This window comes from Tetrao urogallus (assembly GCF_951394365.1).
Source record: "Tetrao urogallus genome assembly, chromosome: 14".
NCBI lineage: Eukaryota > Metazoa > Chordata > Aves > Galliformes > Phasianidae > Tetrao > Tetrao urogallus.
This window is the reverse complement of record NC_136827.1, coordinates 12,714,810-12,737,114: the sequence shown is the minus strand read 5'-3', so window position 1 is coordinate 12,737,114 and position 22,305 is coordinate 12,714,810. Positions and strand designations below refer to the sequence as shown.

At 55.6% G+C, this 22,305-nt stretch overlaps 1 protein-coding gene across 1 annotated transcript; it reads left to right on the top strand.

Annotated features, from left to right (window-relative positions):
* Window positions 1-11,591: 11,591 nt before the first annotated feature.
* On the top strand, window positions 11,592-20,306 carry CDX1 (caudal type homeobox 1; the record flags this gene model as incomplete). Its single annotated transcript, XM_079542536.1, has 3 exons — window positions 11,592-12,021; window positions 19,820-19,965; window positions 20,100-20,306. The coding sequence occupies 3 exons, from the start codon at window positions 11,592-11,594 to the stop codon at window positions 20,304-20,306; spliced, it is 783 nt and encodes a 260-aa protein (XP_079398662.1).
* Window positions 20,307-22,305: the final 1,999 nt, after the last annotated feature.

Below are 22,305 nucleotides of genomic sequence, written 5' to 3'. Positions count from 1 at the left end.
CCTCAATGATGCTGGATGCGGAGAAGGGCCACATCCAACCTCTTCTGGGGATGGTGCCTTCCCTACATAAGGAGGGCCATTCCTTCTCCATCTCCTTCTCATTGCAGTGCCTTACTGAGGACCTCAAATGCCACCAAACCTCGTTCATCTATTACTGTTGCTCCATCCCAGACCTGTGTCTTGTTTGAAACGAGAATGCCCAAAGCACAACTGTGTGGGCTCAGTCTTGAAACCTTCTTGGTATTTGATAGGACAAAGGGGAATGGTTTCAAACTAAAAGAGGGGGGATTTAGACTGGACATAAGGAAGTTTTTCACAATAAGAACGGAGAGGCACTGGCACAGGTTACCCAGAGAGGTGGTGGATTCCCTGACCCTGGAGACGCTCAAGCAGCAGGCTCTGAGCCACTGATGTGGGTGTCCCTGTTCACTGTGGAGGAATCAGACCAGATGACCATTAAGAGTCCCTTCCAACACAAACGATTCTATGATGAAGGCAGAAACATGGTCTGACAGTGCTCAGCACACCCCGAGCCCCTTTGTTTCTGTGCTGTGTCCTTTTCTAGTCCTTCAGACTTAAACCACGGGACATCAACAGAAATGGGCATCAGCACCAAGCAACACCCTTGCTATTTGCTGCCCACTGCCTAAGCACACCTTGACCACATTTCTTGCCTCTCACCCACAACCAAGCAGAGAGGTCCTACAAGCATCCCCAGCGCTGTGGGAGCTGAGAAGCAGCCTACCAAGCTGCACACAGGGAGGGATAGGATCTGCACACCCTGCCGCCCCACCACTCCTCGAACAGAGCCCCACTCCTTGTAACCCACAGCCCTCCAGCAAGACGTGCTGTTTGCTGGAAATCGGGGTGCAAAACCCCTCTCAGCACAGCCAGCTGCCCTCACTTTTCCTCTGCCTTTCCATTTCCAGCCAGGCTGTGATTCCCGGCGCTCCCGCTGTACTTGCTGGCCCCGCGGTCCCGCCAAGCAGGCAAAGGACATCTGGTGTGAATTAGTGGGAAGTAAAATACACTTTATTTTTTCTTTGTCTAAACTCATCTGAGTCATTAAGTGAGATCATGAGTGCCCGCGCGCAATGAGAAAGCCCTGCATGGATCCCAGGATTGATGCCCGGCACAGCCGTGGTGCGGGGGCTCCTCCTGGCCTGGGGGGAGATGTCCCACCCCATTACAAGGGGAACTGCTCCCCAAGCAAAGGCTGCTGAGACCCCAGCCTTGCTTGTCTGCCAGTGAAGCTCCTTGGCCTGCCCCATTTCCCTCTGCCACCCTCCCCCCTGCCTCTGCGACTGCTTCTTTCCCACCCTTTAATCTAAATAAAACTGAGCTTTTTTTTTTTTTTTTTTTTTTTTTTTTTTTCCCTTGGCTGGAACTGGCTGGAGTTGCAACATCTCTCCTCTGGGGTCCCTCGGCTCCCATGACACCACATTTACTCACAGGCCAGATTATCATCACAGAGCCCTTTTTCTTTTTTCCCAGCACATGGCTAGAATTAGGCAGCGCGCACACAGGGAGCCCATCGTCCCCAGCCTGTAAACAGCCAATGATAAAACACAGAGGTTGGAAATCTGAAACTGGAGGCACTGGGAAGTCCTTGGGGGTCCCACAGGCCAACCCTGGAGCACAAACCTCCTTTTGCACATCAGCATGCAGACGCAAACACAATCCTGATGCTTCACCCCTGTGCTGGTGACACCGAGGGATGCTCAGCCCTAATCCCCCCTTTGGTTTAAGCCCATGGGAGACAGAGGAAATGAGTGACCCATCCAGCACAAGTTCAAAATAAAATGAAACATCTGTTTGGAGCGGGGCCAGCATTATAAATAATCCCCCAGCCTTGAGTGTTGGTATTCGTGGCCCTTTGGGTTGCGCATGCTCCCCCGCTTCCGCTCGTGGAAAGCAGGCCGGGCACAGGGCTGCTCCCTGGAGCCAAGAAACCTGGCGCAGGCTGTGGGAAAACCCTGGGAGGGGGACAGGGGGCTCTCCTACAGTCAGGAAGGAGGGATGGGGTGCCTTGCTCTTTGCCCCTTGGTCACCTGGACCAAGCTGTGGCACCGCACACAACACGAGATGCTCATGTGGGCAGTAGGATCTGCTGAGCCCCACAGCTCACTCCCTGCAGGCAGTGACCCCCCCCAGGGGGACAAATGTGCCTCTCGGGAGCATTTCACACTTCCCCGGTGCCCCTCTCCACCAATCTGCCCATGGTCATCCTCCAACTCCTCCATCATCTCAGACAGTAAAGACCTCTAAGGGAGCAAACACCACGAGCACATGAGCAACGTGAGTAATGAGTGTGGGTGCAGTGCCCCCAGCCCACAGGGCAGCACCCACACAGCTCCTAGCATCACTTCATTGCCGTCCCCAGGAAAAGATGGCTCCAACCATGCAGCAAAACATGGGGGCTGCCGGGTAGTGGCAGCTCCGAGAGCAATCTGTTCCCTTCATCCTGAGGCTGTAACATTTGGGACACCTCAGGGTGTCCCCATCCACTTGCCTGATGCTTTTCCAGCTGTGTAAGGGTGGAGAGGATCAGGGAAGGATGCAGGGATGAGGGCACCACAGGGGTTTCCTCCCTCTCTTCCTTTAGCAAGGAAAGCTAAGAGCTTTACTAAGGTATGTGTCCCCTGCACGTCTGAGTCCCCCACTTAGCTGGGGCCAAAGGTCCTGGATGGCTCTAATTAACTGCTAATCAAGGGGAGAGCAATGGAGATAGAGACATCCCCTTGTGTTCTGCATCCCCAGCCCCATGTCCCTGTGAATGGAGAGCAACCTGATCCTCGCCTGAAAATGTCCGTGAGATGCGGGTGCTGCCAGGGAGAAGGAAATAATTCCCATGGCTGCATCGGCCCTTCTCTTCTCAGCTGCCTGCGAGGGACCCGAGTTTAATCATTTTGTTCTGGGGTTTTAGGCTCTCGTGGCTGGGATTAGCCACACGACAGCTCTATCGTTGGGGGACGAGGAGCAGGACCTGGTGTGCCAAAGGCAGCAGCACACATGAGGGATGGGGCCTGATGCAGCGCCCTGCTGCTGGGGCTGAACGCACGCCTCCATCTCATGCCCAACACCACATCCCCTCTCCTTGCTGCAAAGCAGGGACAAGCTGCCAGCTCCCTGTGCTGCAAGCTGGGGCCAGGCCCCACCTTAACAGAACAACAGAGAAAACCCCAGCTTCTCTCCGCACTGGTGCTCTACAAACACCTCCAAAACCCCACAGACCCACCACCTGCTCTCCCCAAACCCAGCTTTAAAATCACCGAGTCCTACGCCTGCCAGAGTTTGCCTTCCTGAATCAGACCATATTCTGCCCATCCACTCCCACACTGGAGAGAGAAACTTGGCAGGAGAGGACAGGACCCTCTCGAGGAGCGCCCTGAGCAGAGTGGGGTTCTGTTCTGCAGCCATTTGCTCAGCAAACCCTGAAACGGAGGTGATTTTCAGTTTGCAAGTGGAGAATGCACTTTCAGAGAGCAGAGCTTGAAATGGTTTATTTTCTGCTGGCCCCGATTCAGACAAACCCACAAGCAAACATATTTTTTTGTATAAATAAGACAGTGTGTCTCGCCAGTTAAAGCAATTCAAACATGAATGTAGCAATTTAATTGGTGCCAATTACTGTGTCTCGGTAGCATTAAGATTTCAGTCACAACCTCCTTTGCATGGCAGACGGGCCAGGAGGGGGAAGGCAGAGGGAGAGCAGGATGGGGCCCTGCTCCTTGCTGTACCCTGCACGGGACACATGGAGAAGCCCCCTTCCTTAGCAGGGAAGGCACCTTCTGCCCACGTAACCCTGCTCTGCAGCAGCACCACACGCCTCCTGCTTGCTTGGCAGCATCATTTCTGTGGGAGATCTCATGAGGAATGCTGAAACATCGGCAAGGTTGTTCCACAGCCATGTCCCAGGGATGAGGGGAAAGCAGTGTGTAAGGGCCAGGACATCACAGCCAGCATCCCCTGCTACAAGGCCAGGAAAGGGACAGACCCATGGGACCCCCCTGACCTGTCCCAGTGCCCCTCTGTTCATCCCTGGCACGTGTCCCCATCCCTGTCCCAGCCAGCTCCGCTCCAGGAAAGTGCTGCACTTCCAGGAAGGGCCGTCCTTGCAGAGCGGAGCGGGACAGGGAAGCCTAATTAAGCAACCCCTAAAACAAGCCTCGTTATGTCCAATCTGCCTGGCAGAGCAGAAGGAGCCTTCCGGAGCCAATCCAGCACCCAGGGAACAATCCTGACCTATACCCTCCTCTCCAGGGGATTTCTTCCCCTCAGTTCAAGCACAAACAAACAGTCTGCACCAAGTGCCCCAGCAGTGATGGGATGCATCCAGCCCACCGGTCCCCAGCGAGTCCCCAGTTCTGGGCTAAAGGCAGCACCAATGCCACCACTGGTGGCTGTGGGCCAGCAGTGCTCAGCCACCACCACACCTCTGCTCCCTGCCCTTTGCTGTTGCATCCAGAGAGATGCTTGGCCATCCAGCACCTGCCCTGTTTCAATTTGGCATCTGCTACTGGAGAGCATCTCCTAAGCTCTGGTGCTCACTGACACTTCTTGCCCTAGTCCCAAGGATGCTGTTCTCTCCGTAACACTGTTGTTTTGCATACCTTGGGAACCCACCAAACTGGAGTCTGAAGGAGATCAAGAATTCATTGCCCTGCAATGAACTCCTGCCCACATCCCCCAAAACGCATAGTGCCAAAGGCGCCCCGCTCACCCAAAGTTAGTCTTCCACCCTACTACACATTGACCTTTTCCTTTGCACTTCCCATGCATGGATGCTTCATGCTACAAACCCAGCAACAAGTGAGCACCCAACCTTACCTATCAGCCCCCTCTATCAGCCCTCTGCAGCCTTTCCTGCATGCTCTGAGCCCCCTCTGTGCTTTCCCCAAGCCTTGCCCTGTGTCCATCCCTCAGCACTGCTCTGCGCTGGCTCTGCCCCCAGCCCTGCTCCTTTCAGTCCCACAGGAAGCACTGCTGGTTTCCCCGTGCCGCGCTGCAATCTGGTTTGCGTCCAGCATAGCCTGCAGATCCTTTCCCACAGCATGAACTGCCTGGGCTCTTCTCTCCAAAGATCATGTACACACATTTAATAGTTCCTCCTGAAATACAGTGGGCTGCTGCTCCCAGCCTACTCCTCCCTGAGGATGCAACCTCCCCTCTCCCCATGTGCTGGGGGAGGCAGTCCTCCTGGGGAGGACTAAGACCTGCAGGACCCCACTGGAAGCAGCCAGGACATTCGGTAGCCTCCTCCCAGCTACAGCCCTTAGTGCCAAACCCTCTGCTTTCAGCTCTTTGCCGGCTACTTTAGCAGAAGCCCCAAGAGCTCTAGGGCAGGGATGGAGCAGCACAGCATCCCCTTGCACCCACAGCTCCACTCCCCATTGGCCAATGAGCACAGGAGCAGGATGCCCCATTCCCACAGAGTCCCCAAAAGCCCTGGTGCAACTGTCACAGTACTGCAGGATATGCAGACTCCTGTCCCCAGGCTTTGCTTTGGACCTGCCACCACCTGATGGGGGTGGAAACCCCAGGGACAGCTGAGCGATTATTCACACCTGTGCCCCTTGGAGAGGCCCACCCTGAATGGGTGCAGGCACTGAGTGGGTCTTGCAGATGTTCCCTGCATGCTGGCCTGGCCCACAAGGGGCAGGAAAGCCACTAAGAGCAAGGACTGGAGAGGGGTGGCCTCAGCTGTGTTTGGATGCATTACTGCTGCTCTGCTTGGTGCAAGCACAGGGTGAAGCTGAGCATCACTGCACACAGCAAGGACCTGCATCCCTGTGCCAACCTCCTGCAAACCCATCCTGGAGTTGCATGGAGGTCAGCAGGAAGCCCCTCCTGCTCCCTGCAATGCTCTGCACCAGGCTCTCCATGGTTCCTGGATGGGGCAGTCAGACCCTACAGCTGGCATCCTCTGCACCCAGCTCTGCTTGCAGCCCCTGCCTGCGACAGCTGGTCCACAGTGGTGGATCACTGGGGACAGACAGCAGCCCTCCAACAGCCCAGCACAGCACAAGGAGAGACCAGGGGCTCCAAAGGAAAAGCAGAGGTCCCCCAAGTCTTTCCATAGCCACAGCATCCCTTGGGAGGGAGTCACCCCACATGGCTTTACCCACGGGATGCCACCAAAGTCTCCAAGCCCCCACCCTCCAAGGGCCAGTGGGCCATTTCAGGGTTCCAACCCCCACATAAACCCCATCAGCAAGCCCCCTCTGGAGTCCCACATCCCACCCCAGCTCCCAGCCTTACCTCACGTGGGGTCCCAGCAAGTGAGTGCTACTCCACGCGTCCGCAGCCGCCCCGAATTCCTTTCTCTCCTCCTCCGCTTTCTTTATCTGCAGCCTGCGGAGGCTCTCTGCCCTCCCAGCCTTCCCCAGCTGGCAAGGATTTCCCGCATAGAGGAGAAAAATGAAGGGGGGGGGGGACGAGAAGGAGAAGAGTGAAACAGAACGGGGGTGGGGAGGCTGTGCCAGCACCGGGGCAAAACCGAACCGCCGCGCTGCGCCCTCAGCGCTCTGCGACGCGCAGCAAGACGGCGTGCGGGGCGGTGTGCGGGGATAAATACCGCAGCCCGGGAGGAGGGGGAGGAGCGGCGGGGCTGCCCCGCAGCGGAGTGCCGCCACTTCCTCCCCTCCGCCCTCTGCGGGACACCGCTTCGAGCCAAACTTTCGCTTAAAGCCCAACGGAGCGGCGCGATGCGGAGGGATTAAAAAAAAAAGAAAGAAAGAAAGAAGGAAAGAAAAAAAAGAAAGAAAGAAAGAAAAAAAGAGGAGAAGCTCGAGTGGTGCAGATAGAGGGGAGCTGGGCTGCGGGAAGGGAGCGCCAAGGCCCCGCGAATGGGAAACAAAAGGAGCCCGGAGCAGCCAGGCTTTTCCCTTCAAGCAGAGGGAAGGGTGCTGCTCCCCGTCTCCCTGTGCCTGCTTTCAGTTCTGGCCTTTCTGCCTGTTTTCTTTCTATTCTTTTTTCCCCTCAATCCTCTTCCCCCCCCCCCCCCCCCTCCAATCCCCTCCCGTTTTCTTTTATTCTTTTTTTTTTTTTATTCCTTTCTCAGGATATGAGGGGATGTTTAGAAAATCTGCTGCCCACGCCAGCAGCTGACTCATGTTTTTATTAAAGAAGGCCTGTGCCGAACTGACTCTGTGTATTCCCTTTGGACTCCTGCCCTGGCCGGGCCGGCACTGCCCCCCCTCGGCCCCACGGCCCCCAGCCAGGCACTGGGACCACCAACACATGCCAACAATGCTCCTCTGGGGGACCTTGGAGCAGTGGGTTGGTTGTTTTTGGAACGGGGAATAAAAGATAACATGCAACTGGGATGCCCTGGTGTGGGATGCTGGGGATGTGGGGATGGTGGTGGCCGGATGGGGTTCATTTGGGTGCTTAGGGGTATGGATGTGTCCTGTGCTGCTCTGTGCCCCGGGAAGGAGCCCAGCCTTCCTGACATCTCCCTGTCGTACCTAACAGCTCCCACCTCTGCCATCCCATCCCCTCAGCACCTTTCTGCTGAATGCCCATGATGTGCATGGTAATGTATCTGCACAGATCCCTCCACACACTTTGGTGAGCTCAAATCAATTTTCTGGCAATCTCTTGATGGACACAAATGTAGTTTGTCTGCACTGGGATTTTTAGCAATTTGTTTTGCCTTTATGACAAAGTATAGAGACCTTCTGGATGGAAACTGTCTTCTGAACCACCCATTCTTGTCTTGTTTCTGCCTTGGAAATGTGCTTTATTCTGATCCAAGTATAAAAATGCTATGAAAATGCAGCATCTCTCATGAATGAGTTTTCCTGAGAAGATGCCCTTCTTTCTCCTTTTTTCTCTTCCAAGAATGAAAAGCCCTTCCTGTAAAGACGGCACTGCTGAGATCTGAGGTTGGATTGTTTGCAAGGCACCATCCCCTTCCATCCTGCTGGTCCAACGCGGCACAATGGGCACAGCTAATGATTGCCCAGCCCTGGAGATTGCTGCTTATCTCCACTTATCTCAGCACTCACTCTTGACTGATGAGCAGCCAAATGGAAGGGTTTTCTTTGGAGATCTCTTTCATTTGGCAGAAGGCAAAAAGATCCTGGCTGGTGGCATCCTCGGTTGTTGGCATTCAGTGGGGATCTGTCTTCAATTATTGGCATTCAATGGGGATCTGCATTCTGGTGGGGCTCAGAGCCCATGCTGGCGCTTTGCCATGCCGAAGAGTGCCCAAGAGATGGCTCATATGGGCATGTGGCTCTTTGTGAGGCTCTTCTCAAGGGATAAGGACATGCAGGGTGGGTCCCTCCGGGGGGGCACGTGTTCTGCTGGGAATAGCTCAGCAAAAAGCCATTTCCCAACAACAACCCCATTCTCGGAACAGAAGAGGGAAAAACCTGATGGTGCAATCCTGTGCTGGGTCCTCTGTACTGGGGATGGGCTCCAGGCACAAACAGGTCACGCAGATCCCCCTTCTCCTGCCTGCAAATGGACGACCCCGTGAACAACGCGGGCACTCAATCTTGCCAGGAATCAGCCAGGGTCGAGCAGTGATGCTTTGGGATGCGGCGAGCGCACGGCGCTGCACGTCCCCAGCCAGCAGCCGGGGCTGGCGCTGAGTTTGGGGTCACAGCAGCTCCTGGGAAAGGCCAACCCAAAGGAAGCCCCACCGCCGGAGGGACTCGCGCCTTGCGAGCGTGTGGGTGGAGGGGAGCGGCTCGCTGACCCCTGCTTTGCTCACCTCTATTTTGGGCTCCTGCACCTCCGTTCGTGGCACTTGCGGGACTTAGTGGTTCCCCCAGGACTGGGACAGCTGCAGGGGAGGCTGCCAGAGTTGCTCTCTGCGGGGGTTTGCAGACTGCAGCAAGGCCAGATAAGCAGAGTTAGTGCTAACGAGGGAGAGCAATGCTCCGTGGGGTTTGCGCTGCTCGGGCATCACCAGGATCACAGCATCTTTGTGACCTCCATTGCAAGTTGAGATGGAAACCCAAGAAAGAAGGGCCACTTGAGCCAGGTGATTTGGCGGAGTCAGCAATGAGTCCCCTGTGCCCACAAATGGGAGGCAGGTAGGGAAGAAGCAGCAGATGATAGACTCATAGAATTATTTGAGTTGGAAGGAACCTCCAAAGGCCATCTGGTCTGACTGCCCTGCAATGAGCAGGGACCCACAGCTCCATCAGTGCTCAGAGCCCCGTCCCTGCAGACACTCAGTGTCAGGCTGCACGGGCTGTAGGTGTCCCTGCTCATTGCAGGGGAGTCAGACCAAATAGACTTTAAAAGCCCCTTCCGACTCAAACGATCCTATGATTCTATGACTCGCTCTGATGTAGCGGAGGTGCAGTGTTGCGTTCCTACAGCCACTATCTGTCACCTCCCTGGGGTTCAGGCACTGTGATTAGGCAGTGGCAGAGGATGCTGCCCCACTGCTTCCCCTCCTCGCAGCCTTTCCGCCCCTATCCCACGCACTTTCCTCACCCCCACGATGAGCCCCGGTATTAAATGTGCAGCACAGAGCTCTGGAGGCAGCAGCAGGCCGGGGGGTGAATACTAATAGCAGTGAGTCCACTCGTCCCAGACTTTCCCACACATCTGCAGCCACTTAATGTGGGAATCGTTAACCCTCTGCTGACAGCCTGAACCAGGAGGAAGGAGTGAGTTTCCCCCACCTCCAACCACTTCTGGGACACCACGTTGCCTCCTCAGGCATCTCCCCATCCTGCTGAAACCACAGCAGAGATTCCGAACAAGCCAGGTGCAATGCAGGGCTTGGCTTCCTGTGGGGAATGCCTCCTCCCCAGAGCAGGGGCAGTACTCTGCCCTGCAGAGCTCCATTCCTGACAGCCTGGCCCTGGGAACCTCCCTTTCTGGCCCTCCTGCTTCCAGGAGATGGCATCACTCGATCATGGATAGCAGTGCTGAGCCCTGGGGAAATCCTGGCTGCTCCTCTTCTCACTGCATCAGTTCGGTTTCCACCGGGAACCTCAGGTAGGGAGGGCTGGAAGGAGCCCCCCCCAGCTGGGTTGGCGCTGAGGGTCTCTGGGTGGGTGCAGAGGGTCCATACGGGGTTTTGCTGCCCCTGACCTGCTCTCCTGTGGAACCCCAGTGTGGGTGATGTCCCACCAAGCTGAACACCAGAGGGCCCCCCTGTTGCGGACAGTGGTCCCAGGGTCTCTGCAGGGCCACCCTCCACTCACAGCCATGAAAGGCTTTTCCCTGGCATCAGTTCTTCCAGCCACAATCCCCTCCAGCAATACATAGGCCAAAGAGGAGGAAAAGAAGGAAGTTATCACTGGTGGATCTTTATGGCCCAGTCCACCCTGGAGCTGGTGGCATGCTGCTAGCTGGCACCTGGCCGTGCTGCTCTGTGCTGAGCCCTTCACCTGCTGCAGGAGGGTGCAGGTAGGGTGCTCATGGACCCATGGAGCCCTGCACCCACAGCCCAGCTATGGCTGGGACATGCCTAGTAGCAGCAGGAAAGCGCTTGTGTGCTGTATGCACTGAGCTCCTCAAACACAGCAGCTTTGCTGGCTTTGTTACCATTTTCCTTTTAACCCCATGAATCTGGAAAGCAATCCCACCGTCAAACGTCTTCACAGATTCATAGCTACAATTGCAAAAAACTGTGAAAGTTTGCTGTTTTATCCTCTTCTCTCAATTGCATCTTAAACCCTTTTTCCCTTCCCTTCCCTTCCGCATACACTGGGACCATGCAGAGGTGACCAGCAATGTGCTGTGATGGCACAGAGGTGACCTCAGTCCCTCACCCCCTCTGGAACAGAGGTGTGCCTGGCCTGCCTGGTGACAAGTGGATGGCCTCTGCTTGGGGACAGACGTGCTTTTGGGGCATGCATCCATAGAATCATAGAATATCCCAATGGAATGAACCCATAAAGATCATTACTTCTGGCTCTGTCTGTCTGACCATCCTGTTTTCTGTGGCTGGGCTGAACCTGGCTACAGGGCTCGAGGGATGGGTTTGCCCCCAGATGCTATAAATGGAGGGGGACCCAGAGCCACCTGTTCCCACCAACCCCGTTTCCAAAACAGACAGATGCAGTGGAAAGCAGTGCTGGGGTTTGGTGTCCCCATCAAGGGTGATGGGGCAATTCCATTCGGCGGTTTATGGGTGATTCAATCCTTCAGCCAGGATTTGATGTGAGGGCTCAGCCCAAGCTGCCCTTCTCCTGGAGCACAAATGGCTTTAAGGACAGGGTGACCTCCTTTGGGGCATCTTCAAACACAATCCCAGCTGTGCCACACTGTCCCCAAAACCAGCCGGCATAAAGAGACCACAGCTGGTGGCATGGGGACAGCCCGATGCTGGTGACCACAGAGGGAACGCGGGGCGGTGGGAGGTTCGGATCGCCCCGCACCGCCGGGGTTCCTGCACTTTGAAATGCAACCCTGCCTTTCAATGCAAATGCTGCGAGAGGTTGGGCCCAATAAAAGCCTGTGGGCAGGGAGGTGCCTGGCCCCGGGACACAGCTCCCCAAGGCGCCCAGGTGAGCGCGGCGAAGGAGGGGCGGCCGCTGCGTGACACTCGGCCGCTTCGGCACAGAGCGGCGCAGCGCATCGGCACAGCATGAGCGCAGAGCCAGGTAGAGAAGATGTATGTAGGCTATCTTTTGGATAAGGACACCAACATGTATCCCAGTCCCGTCCGGCATCCCAGCCTCAACCTCAACCCCCAGAACTACGTGCCGGGGCCACCCCAGTACTCGGACTTTGCCAGCTACCACCATGTGCCAGGGATTAACAACGACCCGCACCATGGGCAGCCGGCGGCCGCCTGGGGCTCACCCTACACCCCTGCCAAGGAGGACTGGCACTCGTACGGCACCGCTGCCGCCTCTGCCGCCACCAACCCGGGGCAGTTTGGATTTAGCCCCCCGGATTTTAACCCCATGCAGCCCCATGCGGGCTCTGGACTCCTGCCTCCAGCCATCAGCAGCTCGGTGCCACAGCTGTCCCCTAATGCACAGAGGCGCACCCCGTACGAATGGATGAGGCGCAGCATTCCCAGCACCAGCAGCAGCGGTAAGGAAACCCCCAGCCCTACACACGGACTCCTTCCTTCACATGGGAGCTCTCAGCTTGGAGTCCTGCAGGGCTGGATCCTGCTCTGGGAACGACTCCAGTGGGGAGAGATGTGGGGCTGGCAAGGTGGCATGGACTGAGGATGAGCGTGGAGAGCATTGGTGTACGGGTGACCCTGTTCTGGAGAATGAGAACTCTGCTCTGCACATGGGAAGTCCTTCTCATGGCCAGTCCAGGGTAGTCCAGGCTCATCGTCCTGGTGGTGGGGTGCTCCTTTTGGAGGAGTGCTGTGCTGTGTGTGTAGGGTGCTGCAAAGCAGTTCATGTGCACAGCTCACTGCACAGTCAGCGGGCACATAGGGGTGATGCTGCATGCTCAGGGTGCATGCAAGCTGCGGTGCATTGGGGATGGTGCCACATGCAGGGTGTGTGTGGGTGCTCTGGGTGTTGCATGGCACACAGCATTTGCACGGCTCCTGAGCCTGGCACTGGGCAGCCATACTGTCCCTGTGCCCTATCTCCTGTCCCCATGTCCCATCCCCTGTCCCTCTGTCTTATCCCCCGTTCCCTGTCCCTGTACTCTGTCCCCTGACCCCGGGGTCTTGTCCCTGATGAACTCCTGACCCCGGCGGGGTGGGGGGAGGTGGAAGTGTCTGTGCCCCGCAGCCCTCCGCCCGTGGCCGCCCCAATGCCCACTTCAAAGGCGGTGGGCAGTCCCCCCTCGGGGCCAGTCCAAATTGACACGGGCTTCGCTTTGTCATGGAGATGCTGCCGGCTCCTTTGGCATTGAGGAGAGGTGCGGGGAGAGCCTTTGTCCTGCCCTGCTCGTGCCCTTTCATGTTCCCCTCCGAGGTTCCCAGCCCGACGGCCGTCCTCTCCCTCTTCCCCTTGTCCGGGGCTCCCTGTTTGAAAATGGTGTAAAATGCCTCATTTGTTGGCTTGCTTCTGATTTCCTGGCATCACTGCGTTGGGTTGTCCCCATGCACAGTGCTGAGGATGTGATGGCCAAGAGCCACACAGTGACCTCACGATGCTGAAGGGTCTGGGCACGGCGATGCGCAGCGGTGCCCACGTCCTCACTGTCCTATCCCCTGCTCCTCTGCCCCATCCCCAGGCCTCATTCTCTGGAAATTGCGTGGAAATTGCTGTGAGACTGTGCTGGGTGCTGGGGTTGTGATCATCCTGGTGGGAGCAGGGGTTGTGGTGGGGCTGAGCACCCCAGGAGGTGGAAAGCAGCGAGCTCTGCTCTGCAAGAAGGAGGGAGAGGCAGGGTGGCATTTCCTGATTCATTTTAAGCACTGAATATAACTCTTCAGGAAAATTGCCCTCCTTCCTCATACGCATTGAATGGGAGCCCACAGCTTCTATGGGATTTGTAGGTCCAAACGTCTCAGTTTGTTCTGGTAAAGGTGAGAGGGAAAATGAAAGAGGGGAGGAAGGTATAAGAACACCTCTGGATGAAGGGAATGAGATGTAATGAGGGCAGGAAAGTTCCCCTGATTGAGTCACACAGCAACAGAGTGATTGAATTCTGGAAAAATCAGTAGTTGAGCAGTTTGTATCTCTTAGATTAAATGCATACAAAGGGACAAATGAGCCAGCTGTTCTTCCCTGCACGTGGGGGCAGAGAGGGTTAGCAGGAGCAAAACCTCCTTGGTTACAGGGGACACCTCTGCAAACCCCCCCAGTCCTGGGGTTTCTGCTCATGGGACTGTGCAGCTGAATTCAAGCCCACGGCGCCTGCCCAGGCTGCCTTTACATAAACCAAGAGGTGGGTTTGACATAGATAAGGGTGAAATGTTTTATTGGAATCAATAAACTGTACATTAATCAGTCTGGATGGGTTATACCCCTCTCCACGCTGTGGGAATAGGAAATGAATGCGCAGGCTATAAATACAGAGAGCTTCATTGCGAGCGCTGTAAATCATCAGAGGGCTGTAAATTACGGTTCCCTCTGTCTTCCCTTGTATAAACAGCCATCAGCCACGGCGTGAAGGTGCTCAGAAGGAGCTGTGCCATGCTTGGAGGCAATGTTATGCAGGGATAGAGCGTGCCAGGGGGTTCTGCTGGCGTGATGCAGAGCTGGGAGAAATTGATGAGAAGTCTCCCGGTGACTCAGTGCAGAGTCAGACCTCATGGGGCGATGAGCTGATATACCTGCTGCTAAGAATGTGTGTGCCTCACCCAGCAGGGCCAGCCACGGCGCAGGGCAAAGCTCAGCCCAGGTAACGGATGCTAAGTGCCCCAAATTGGGAAACGGAAGGAACAAGGTGTCCCTATGCCTCCTTTCTTCCCAAGCATCAGCCTTTTTTTGCTCATAAAATCTTCACGAGCACAGTGTCAAACCCTCACGCTTCCTCCTTATTCGTAATCATTTGCAAACTTCCTTGTGAATGACACCCCTGCTCTATAAAAAGCTCAGGAAGGAGCTGGAAGCGGCAGTGTGCTGAACTTTGAAGTTCACCCCCCCACACCTCGTTAGCTATGTAAATGCTGTGTGCAGCCTGCAGGTCACTAATGAGCCTGATTGCAGCACTGTGTTGCAAGGGAAAGTGTGCCCGGACATCCCTGGGGAGGTGAATGTGCATAGGGAAGTGCAGGATGAGCAGCCATGGTGGGAACATCCCGGGGTATGGATGCCACAAGCATGGGCAGAAGGCAATGCACCGAGTGTGCAGCTCTCCACTCTGTTCCAGCTCTGTTTTCACTGTTTCTGGCTCGGTTTTCCAGCTCTGCTTGTTCAGCCCTAGTAATGCTGGAGGAAACATAAAATCCCCATAAATGAGACACCAGTCCAGGAGAGGTTTGCGATGGGTGTCGGGGGTGGCTGGAAGACATGGTCCTGTTTTAGGGACACAGCTGTTCCCCAAGAAACCCTCTGCTCCCTTGGGTCACCTGGAGCGCTGCATGCCACCAGGGTCCCTATTGGTCCTCTCCCCTTAAATTATTAACCCACAGCCTGCTCCTGGCCTCTGCTGGGGTTTGCTGAGTGCTTAGCCTGCTGGCCAAGGTACAGGTGGTTTGAACTTTCTTAGAATTGACTTTCCTTGAATAAAAAGGTCTTCCCTGGGGGTACCTACGTGATGGGCTTGGCTGGCTAATACCCCGGGATTAGCTGAGGGACAGTTAATGCTCTGGCCAATGGCCAGTGCTTCCTGCAGGAGACCCTTCAAGGACGCCCACCCCAGTGCTATTAGCTTTGTGATTCTCCTGGATAAGGGGATGAATCCTTCCCCTGAGGGCTGTGAAGGGGCAAGAATCCCAGTGCCCACCTGGGACCCCCACAGTGCCACCAGCTTAATCTGGAGTGGGGTGGCAGCTTTGTGCCCTGGGTCTGGCTGTGGATCCACACCATGCAGGCGATGCTCCGTGCCTGCAGCCCACATGTCCCTGCATTGTGGTCTTTGACCCAGCGCTGCAGCCCGGCTGGCGGCACTTGGTGAGGTGCTCATAAAACCAAGGAGCAGCCCCTGGAATGCGCTGGTTGCCAAAATAAAGGCTTGAATCACTGCTCTTCTGGGAAACGCTTGTCCCAACACCCAGCCTGGGGCTGCTGTTCCTTGGCTGGGGAGTGGGTCTGGGCCGGGGATGCTGGGCAGGGCCAGACTGCTCTCCCTGGCCCTGGGGGTCTGAGGTCTGTGGACTCAGCTCTTCCCTGCCTGCTCTGTTTCTTCCCAATCTCTTTAGCCCTGGGTGCCGGTGTCCTGGTCTATCCTTTTTGGATTTGCCCTCCAGCATATGGGCCCTGCTCTTACCGATAGCAAAGCCATGGGGCTATTTCGAAGTGCAGAGTTTGATCCTCTGTGCAGAAGACTATAAAACCACTGGGAACTGTGGTGCGGTTTTGTAACTGAAACATTCCCAGTGTGTGACATATCAAAGCCAAATGAGTTTTTATTGCCAGTAGGGTGGCACTGCTGCTTCCTCTGAGATCTTTGGCACCAGGAAGATCTCCCTGGCTTGGTTTGGTGTTGGCTGACAGCCCTGTGAGGAGCTGCTCTGGGGGCTGCAGGGCTGCCTGGGAGTGGTGGCCACAGCGAGCCCTTCCTGCAGCCCAGCATCTCACAGTGCCCGTTTGTGCCACCTGGAGCAGGAGCCAGGGCAGCCTGGGCAGGGCCATCAGGTGGGGGCTCAGCCAGCATCCCCTCCCTCTGCAGTGCAAACAGAAAGGGGCTGGGGTAGATCTTCTCACATGGTTTTGGAAACCCAGCAGTCGTCTAAATCCAAGGGAAAAGATCTTGGCAGGATCTCATGGAGGTGGGATGTCCTCTGGTTGACAACAATAAGGGGGCCCATGTGGCTGCAGTCCTTCATTCCACGCTGATCACCCCATCCATCACACCACGCTTCCTGAGGTGGCTGGGAAATACTTGAAAATACTGCATGGAAAGGGGAAGTGAAAGCCCTGCCCACTGGTTCCCAGCAGGCAGGGGTAGCGGTGGGGCTTAGACTCCAACAGTGTGGTGAGCATACTGGAGATGGATCTTAGGGGGTTCAGAGTGTGCATGGGGTGCTCAGGCTTTGGGGCCGCTATTTCCAGAAGGTTTGGGAGCAGTCACATGTTCTGGGCTGTCTGAGCTGAGAATCAGCACGGTGTGGCTGTGGTCCCCTCTGCTCAGCAGAGGGAGCATCGACCTCTCTGTGCAGGCACAGCTGGAGCACATCTGGCTGCCAGATGATGGTGACCCAGCTAGGAGGGTCCTGAGTGCTGGGAACAGACCCCAACCCTTGTTCCAGGGCTGCATCATGCAGCATCGTTCTGCTGGCTGCCCTCCCTTTTGCAGTGGGAGATATGAGAGGGTGGAGGGGCAGCTGAGTTGCCCGTGGCTCTGACCCCACTCTGACTCCACTCTGATCTGGTATTGCTTCTGTGACTCAGTTTCCCTACCCATATCATTGCCCAGGCTACACTGGGATAGGGGGAAAGTTTTCATAGAGAATTTTCCTGGGAAGAAATGGGAAATAGGGCTCTCATCCATGATGTGTTCCATGCACTGCTCTCAGACCGCTTGGGACAGCCCAATCTTTCCGTGCCAGTCATGCGAAGAGCTGCTGGGCAGCAGGGCGTGCAGAGCCTCAGCTCCATCCCCACCAGCACCTCCCATGCTGAGTGCCCTGCACAGTGCCTGGCGCCCGGATTGCCATGTGCCTGTGTCCCCAGGCCTGGGGACCTCTGCAGCTGGCAGCGGCACGGCTCTCATCTCTCCAGCTCCACAGCCCCGCTTGCTGTGCTCTGACCTGATCGGAGCCCTGATGGCTGCGGTGGTGCTCAGAATGGAGCCAGGACTTGCAGCCACTGTAATTTTGAGCTGCTTTGACCTGTGAAATGGAGACCTTTGGGGAATAGCATAGGATTATACTCTTGCCTGTTTTGATCTAGCATTTGCTACAGCTGCCCTGCATCAGCCTCAAAACATCCCACCACTCCACTGCCCACCTCTTTTAGGGGGTCTGTGTCTTGTTGAAAGCCATCCTTTACACAGTCTAGGGCTGGAGAGGGTGAATTATAGCCCCCTAACAGCCTCCGTCATCCTGTGGTGCCTTCCTATGCCTGTTTGTGACAGTAGCCCTGTAGGTGCAGAGCTGAAGACAGAGAGCACAGAGCTGGGGTTGGGTTTTCCTCTCCTCTGCCTCTGTTCTGGAGGGAGGGAAGCAATAATGCTGTGTCACTCAGGCTGCATGACCTCAATTTAGACACTCCAGAGATGCTATAGTACTGTGGTCAAGGGCAGGGAACTCCTGTCCTCATCCCTATCCTCATCCCCATCCCCATCCCCAGGGCTGCCATGTGGAGCAGATCAGGGCAGGGGGTCTCCCTTAATGTGTCTGTGAGTGCGTGTGCACACACACTCAGGAGTGTGTCCTCTGGGGCCTGTGCAGCACATTGAAGCTATTCCCTTATCTAATCGTGGCTCAGGTGAGTGCTATTAGGGTTATACATTAACAGCAGTAACGATGCCCTCTCCCCAAGCTTTGGGCCCTGCCTTGATCCCAACGCTGGAATCCTTCCTTCTGGCTCCACGGATGGCTCAGTTTGGCTGCTTAAGCTATTCCTTTTTTCTTCTGGGGACAAGAAGGAGGAAGTTTGAATGTGTGTTGGGGCTGGATGGTGCTGGCAGCAGGAGGACCCTTGTCCCATCCATGCTACCACCCATGGCCCCCTCCAACAGCCGTGGGCCACATCCTGGCACAGCCCCAACCCCAGATTGCCCCATCCCACTGCTCCTCAAGATCCCTGCAGGCATTGGGGTCTTACCCACAGGTATGAAGGGTCACCATGAGGAGCCACGATGGCTCATCCCAAATTTCCTCTTTCCTTTCCCAGAGCCATAAAAGGGCCACCGAGGGCGAGTTAAGCGTAACCCAGCATTGATATTCAAGGTAGCCGCATTATTCATTGTCAATAGCATTTCTTGCAAGTCCCTTTCTTCTCCTTGTGAATCGCTCACAATACATTCCTGAATTCAGCAAACATCGCTGAAAACTGCAATTAGTCAAGGCGAGGAAATCTCCATCTCTGGGTTGGTGGCGAGCAGAATCTTTGCTCCCTGGTATTTGCAACGAGCGCCCAGGGCTGCGCCGGGGTTCGCCAAGGACGAGCAACGACAAGAGAACAACAGAGCGCAGGCAGTGATGGATCTATTTACGGCTGCAGCAGGAAATAATAATCCCTGCTAGAATTCCTGGCAGATGCAGTATCCACAAACCGCCTTGTTTCGTTACTCTTTAATTTTTTTTAACGTTAGCTGTCAGTTCCATTGCGTTCCAGCTGTTTTTTTTCCACCACGCAGTGGCATTTAAATTGCAATATCGCAAATAAGATCACTTTTCAGTCATTATCTCGTCAGAAAGGGTATTGCTTCCAAATGAAAAAGGAAAAAAAAGAAGAATTTATATGCGAAAGAAGATATCTTGAGCCCTGGTTCCGGGGGATGCAGTTTTCATCCCTATCCATGGCGCAGCCTTGCTGTACCTCCACCTCCTCAGATCATGGGAATATGCACTGTGCTGGGGGCATGGGCAGGGCTGGACCACTGCTACCCAGTGCTATTGCCCACTGTGTTCTTCTGATAGGAAGCAGTATTGTTGGCACCATGTGCCAGCTATCTTCTTGCTCAGGTGAAATGTGGGGTTCAGTGGAGCTCTGATGACACTTGGGGAGACCCTAGGGCAGGTGCAGGCTGGTTATGGCTGAGCAATGCTGGCTATTGAGTCCACCACAGGGAATGTTTGTGCTTACTGTGGGCTCTCCCCATCATATCTTCAATAACTACACCATTCTTTTGTGAACACAGCATGAGATGATGAAAACCTCTCTTGGTGGCAGAAAAATGCTGTCACTCCTGGGTTTTCCCTCTTTTCCTGTCCTGATCTGTGTGCCTTCAACTGATGGCACTGTGGGTTTGGGCTCTGTGGCACAGAGCTGGGCTTCCTGCAGCCCTCTGGGCTGGACTTGTCCAGGCAGCGTGTCCTCTGCCTGGGCTGCAGCTCTGCTCCTCTTGAGGTGATGATCATGGCGCATAGAATGTGGAGACCACTATCTTGGGATGTTACTGAACACCTCCTTCCCTTCCTACCGTGAACAGCCCCTATCCCCCGGTGCTTTCCAGCATGGAGAAACACCCTGGTACTACCCAGGATAGGTATCAAACTCCATATGAGCCAAGGACTCCTATCCTCTGGTCCCACATTCCTCCAGAGCTCTCTGTGTGTGTGCTCATGCAGTTCCTCCATGCCATCAGCGATGCTCCTGTCCCCCAGCCCTATCATCTCACCTCACTCTGCTCTCTCTGCCAGGCAAGACGAGGACAAAGGACAAGTACCGGGTGGTGTACACGGACCACCAGCGCCTGGAGCTGGAGAAGGAATTTCATTACAGCCGCTACATCACCATCCGCCGTAAGGCCGAGCTGGCCGCTGCCCTGGGGCTCACTGAACGGCAGGTGAGTGCTGGAGATGGATTTGAGAGAGGGCAATGCCATTCCCATTCTGCTTCCAGCTCCCGTGGTGCCCCTGGGGTGCTCTTCCTTGTCCACGTGCCCTTTTTTTCTGCATGGCTATCTGTGTCTTTCCACAGGTGAAAATTTGGTTTCAGAACCGAAGGGCGAAGGAGAGGAAGGTGAATAAAAAGAAGCTGCAGCAGCAGAGCCAGCCCACCAGCACAACCACGCCAACCCCCCCAGCCGTGGGCACGCCGGGGCCCATGGGGACCCTCTGCAGTGGCAGTGCCCCAAGCCTTGTCTCCTCGTCTCCGCTCACCATCAAGGAGGAGTTCATGCCTTAGCCCCCTCCGCCAGCCACAGACACTGAGAGATAAGCACTACATGGCAGAGCTTGTTGCTGAGCACCCAAAGACACCACGTCCCCTGGGGCACGGTGGCTCTGTCGCCTTCCCAAGAGGCTGATGAGCTCTGTCCTACACAAAGCCCCTATGTTAGGTAGTGCTGTTCTCCTGTAGGAAACATGCGCTGGTCTCTGGCATTGGTAGCCCAAAACCAGTGGGATGAGTCTTTAGGTGATGGTGGAGGACCCTTTCTGTGGAACATCAGAATGAGCCGGTGGGATGCTTCCTGCGCGGTCTTCCTGGTGGTCCAGCTGCCTGCTGCTTTGGGGCAGTTCTAGTGAGGCTGAACTAAAGAAAAGGCTTGGCTGGACTCAAGGCAGACAAATCTCAACTGAGATTGTCTGTGGAATCTGCCATGCCTGGAGCGAGATGGACAGCAGGAGCTGGGTAGGACCCTCAGCACTGGGACTGGAGGGGGAATGGGGGCTCCTTAAACTGAGACAATGGCAATGAGCGTCCCCCATGTCCCCCAGCTACCATCCCCAGCTCCATCCCTGTGGCAACAAAGGACCATCGTGAGACCTGCAGACATCTGTCCTACAGATGGACCTCCCTATGGAGGTTTTGAGACCACCTTCCAGCATGGAGGAACAAGAACAAGGTTGGCAGTTAGAACAGTGGACAACTCCAGGTTGCCCAGAAGGGCCACTCACCTACCCATGGCATTGCAGAACCTGCACAGCTCTGTGCTGCATCAAGGCACTACCAGCTGCCAGGACCATCATGGTGATGGGACATGTCCTGGTGCAAGATGATGGATTGCTGGCTTCCGAAGAGAGACATGGGTGGGTCTGTGCTGTTTACTCCAAAACAAAAAAGGCTCTGAGTTGTGCCTGCTTTGTACTCCTCCATCTGCTGCACCATTGGTAACCAATGGCTTTTTTTTCCTGCTGGAAATCAGAGTTAAAATTCCCCTTAATCCTTCTGAATCCTGGGATCTCTACTGCCTCAGCTACCTTACAGCCCAGTTTTGGGTGCCCCAGAGGGTGTGCTGGGACACAGGAGGGTTTGAGGCTCCTACTTGGGGCTGTGGCTTCCCAAGACCAAGGTGAGGGTTCAGCGGCTCTCATGATCCTCTTCTAGCACCATCACTCTGAGCCCCGGCAGGAACAAGAAGTGGAGATGTCCCTGTTGCCTGCAGAGCCCCTTGTCCGCTCCCAGCCCATTCTGGCCTAGAACTCACAGTGTTTGGGGTTTCATACTGCACAGCTCCTTGACACCCACTGCACCTACAGCCCCTTAATAGGGTCTGCGTCCCCCACCATGGGGACCAGTGACATCTCCCTGGGGCCATCACTGCTACTTTACACCAAAGGCAGACGCTGGTGTTGGCCTGGGACTTCAGCTCACAGCTTGTGTACAGAAGGCAGAACATTTTATTTTCTAGGCTGTGGTAAAAATAAAAGTGAGCAGGAGCCCTGTGAGCTGTGGGTGTGTTGCTGCCTCTCCCCATGTGCCCACATCGATGTCCCCAAGTGTGATCAGACCAGTGCCATCAGGGAGGGCATGGGCAGAAATATCTGGAGACAGCAGCCTGGCCCCATAGCCTGATTGCAGTGTGCTGTGTGTCCATCTCACGAGGGCAGCATGGCTGCAATGTGGCATGAGGCAGCCACGTCCTGTCCCTTGGGTACAGTAGGGATGGCTAAGGGACGGATGGTTTCCTGGGGACAGCCGGGAAAAGGGTGAGGCTGGGCCTTGCTGGTGCTGGAGGCCAAAGAACAAGGCCAGCTGCCCACCGACGTGGCTGCTGCTGATTGGTGCCTGCCCGCCTCTAATCTCATTTTATGGCTGTTGATGGGCTGAATATCCTCCTTGTCCAAGAAGAGCAAACAGAGAATGAGGATATGAGATAGAGCTTGGGACAGCTGGCATCAGTGCCTGGTCGTGACAGAGCTGGCACAGGTGGTCCCCACTGCCTGTGCTGTCCTCTTCCCCA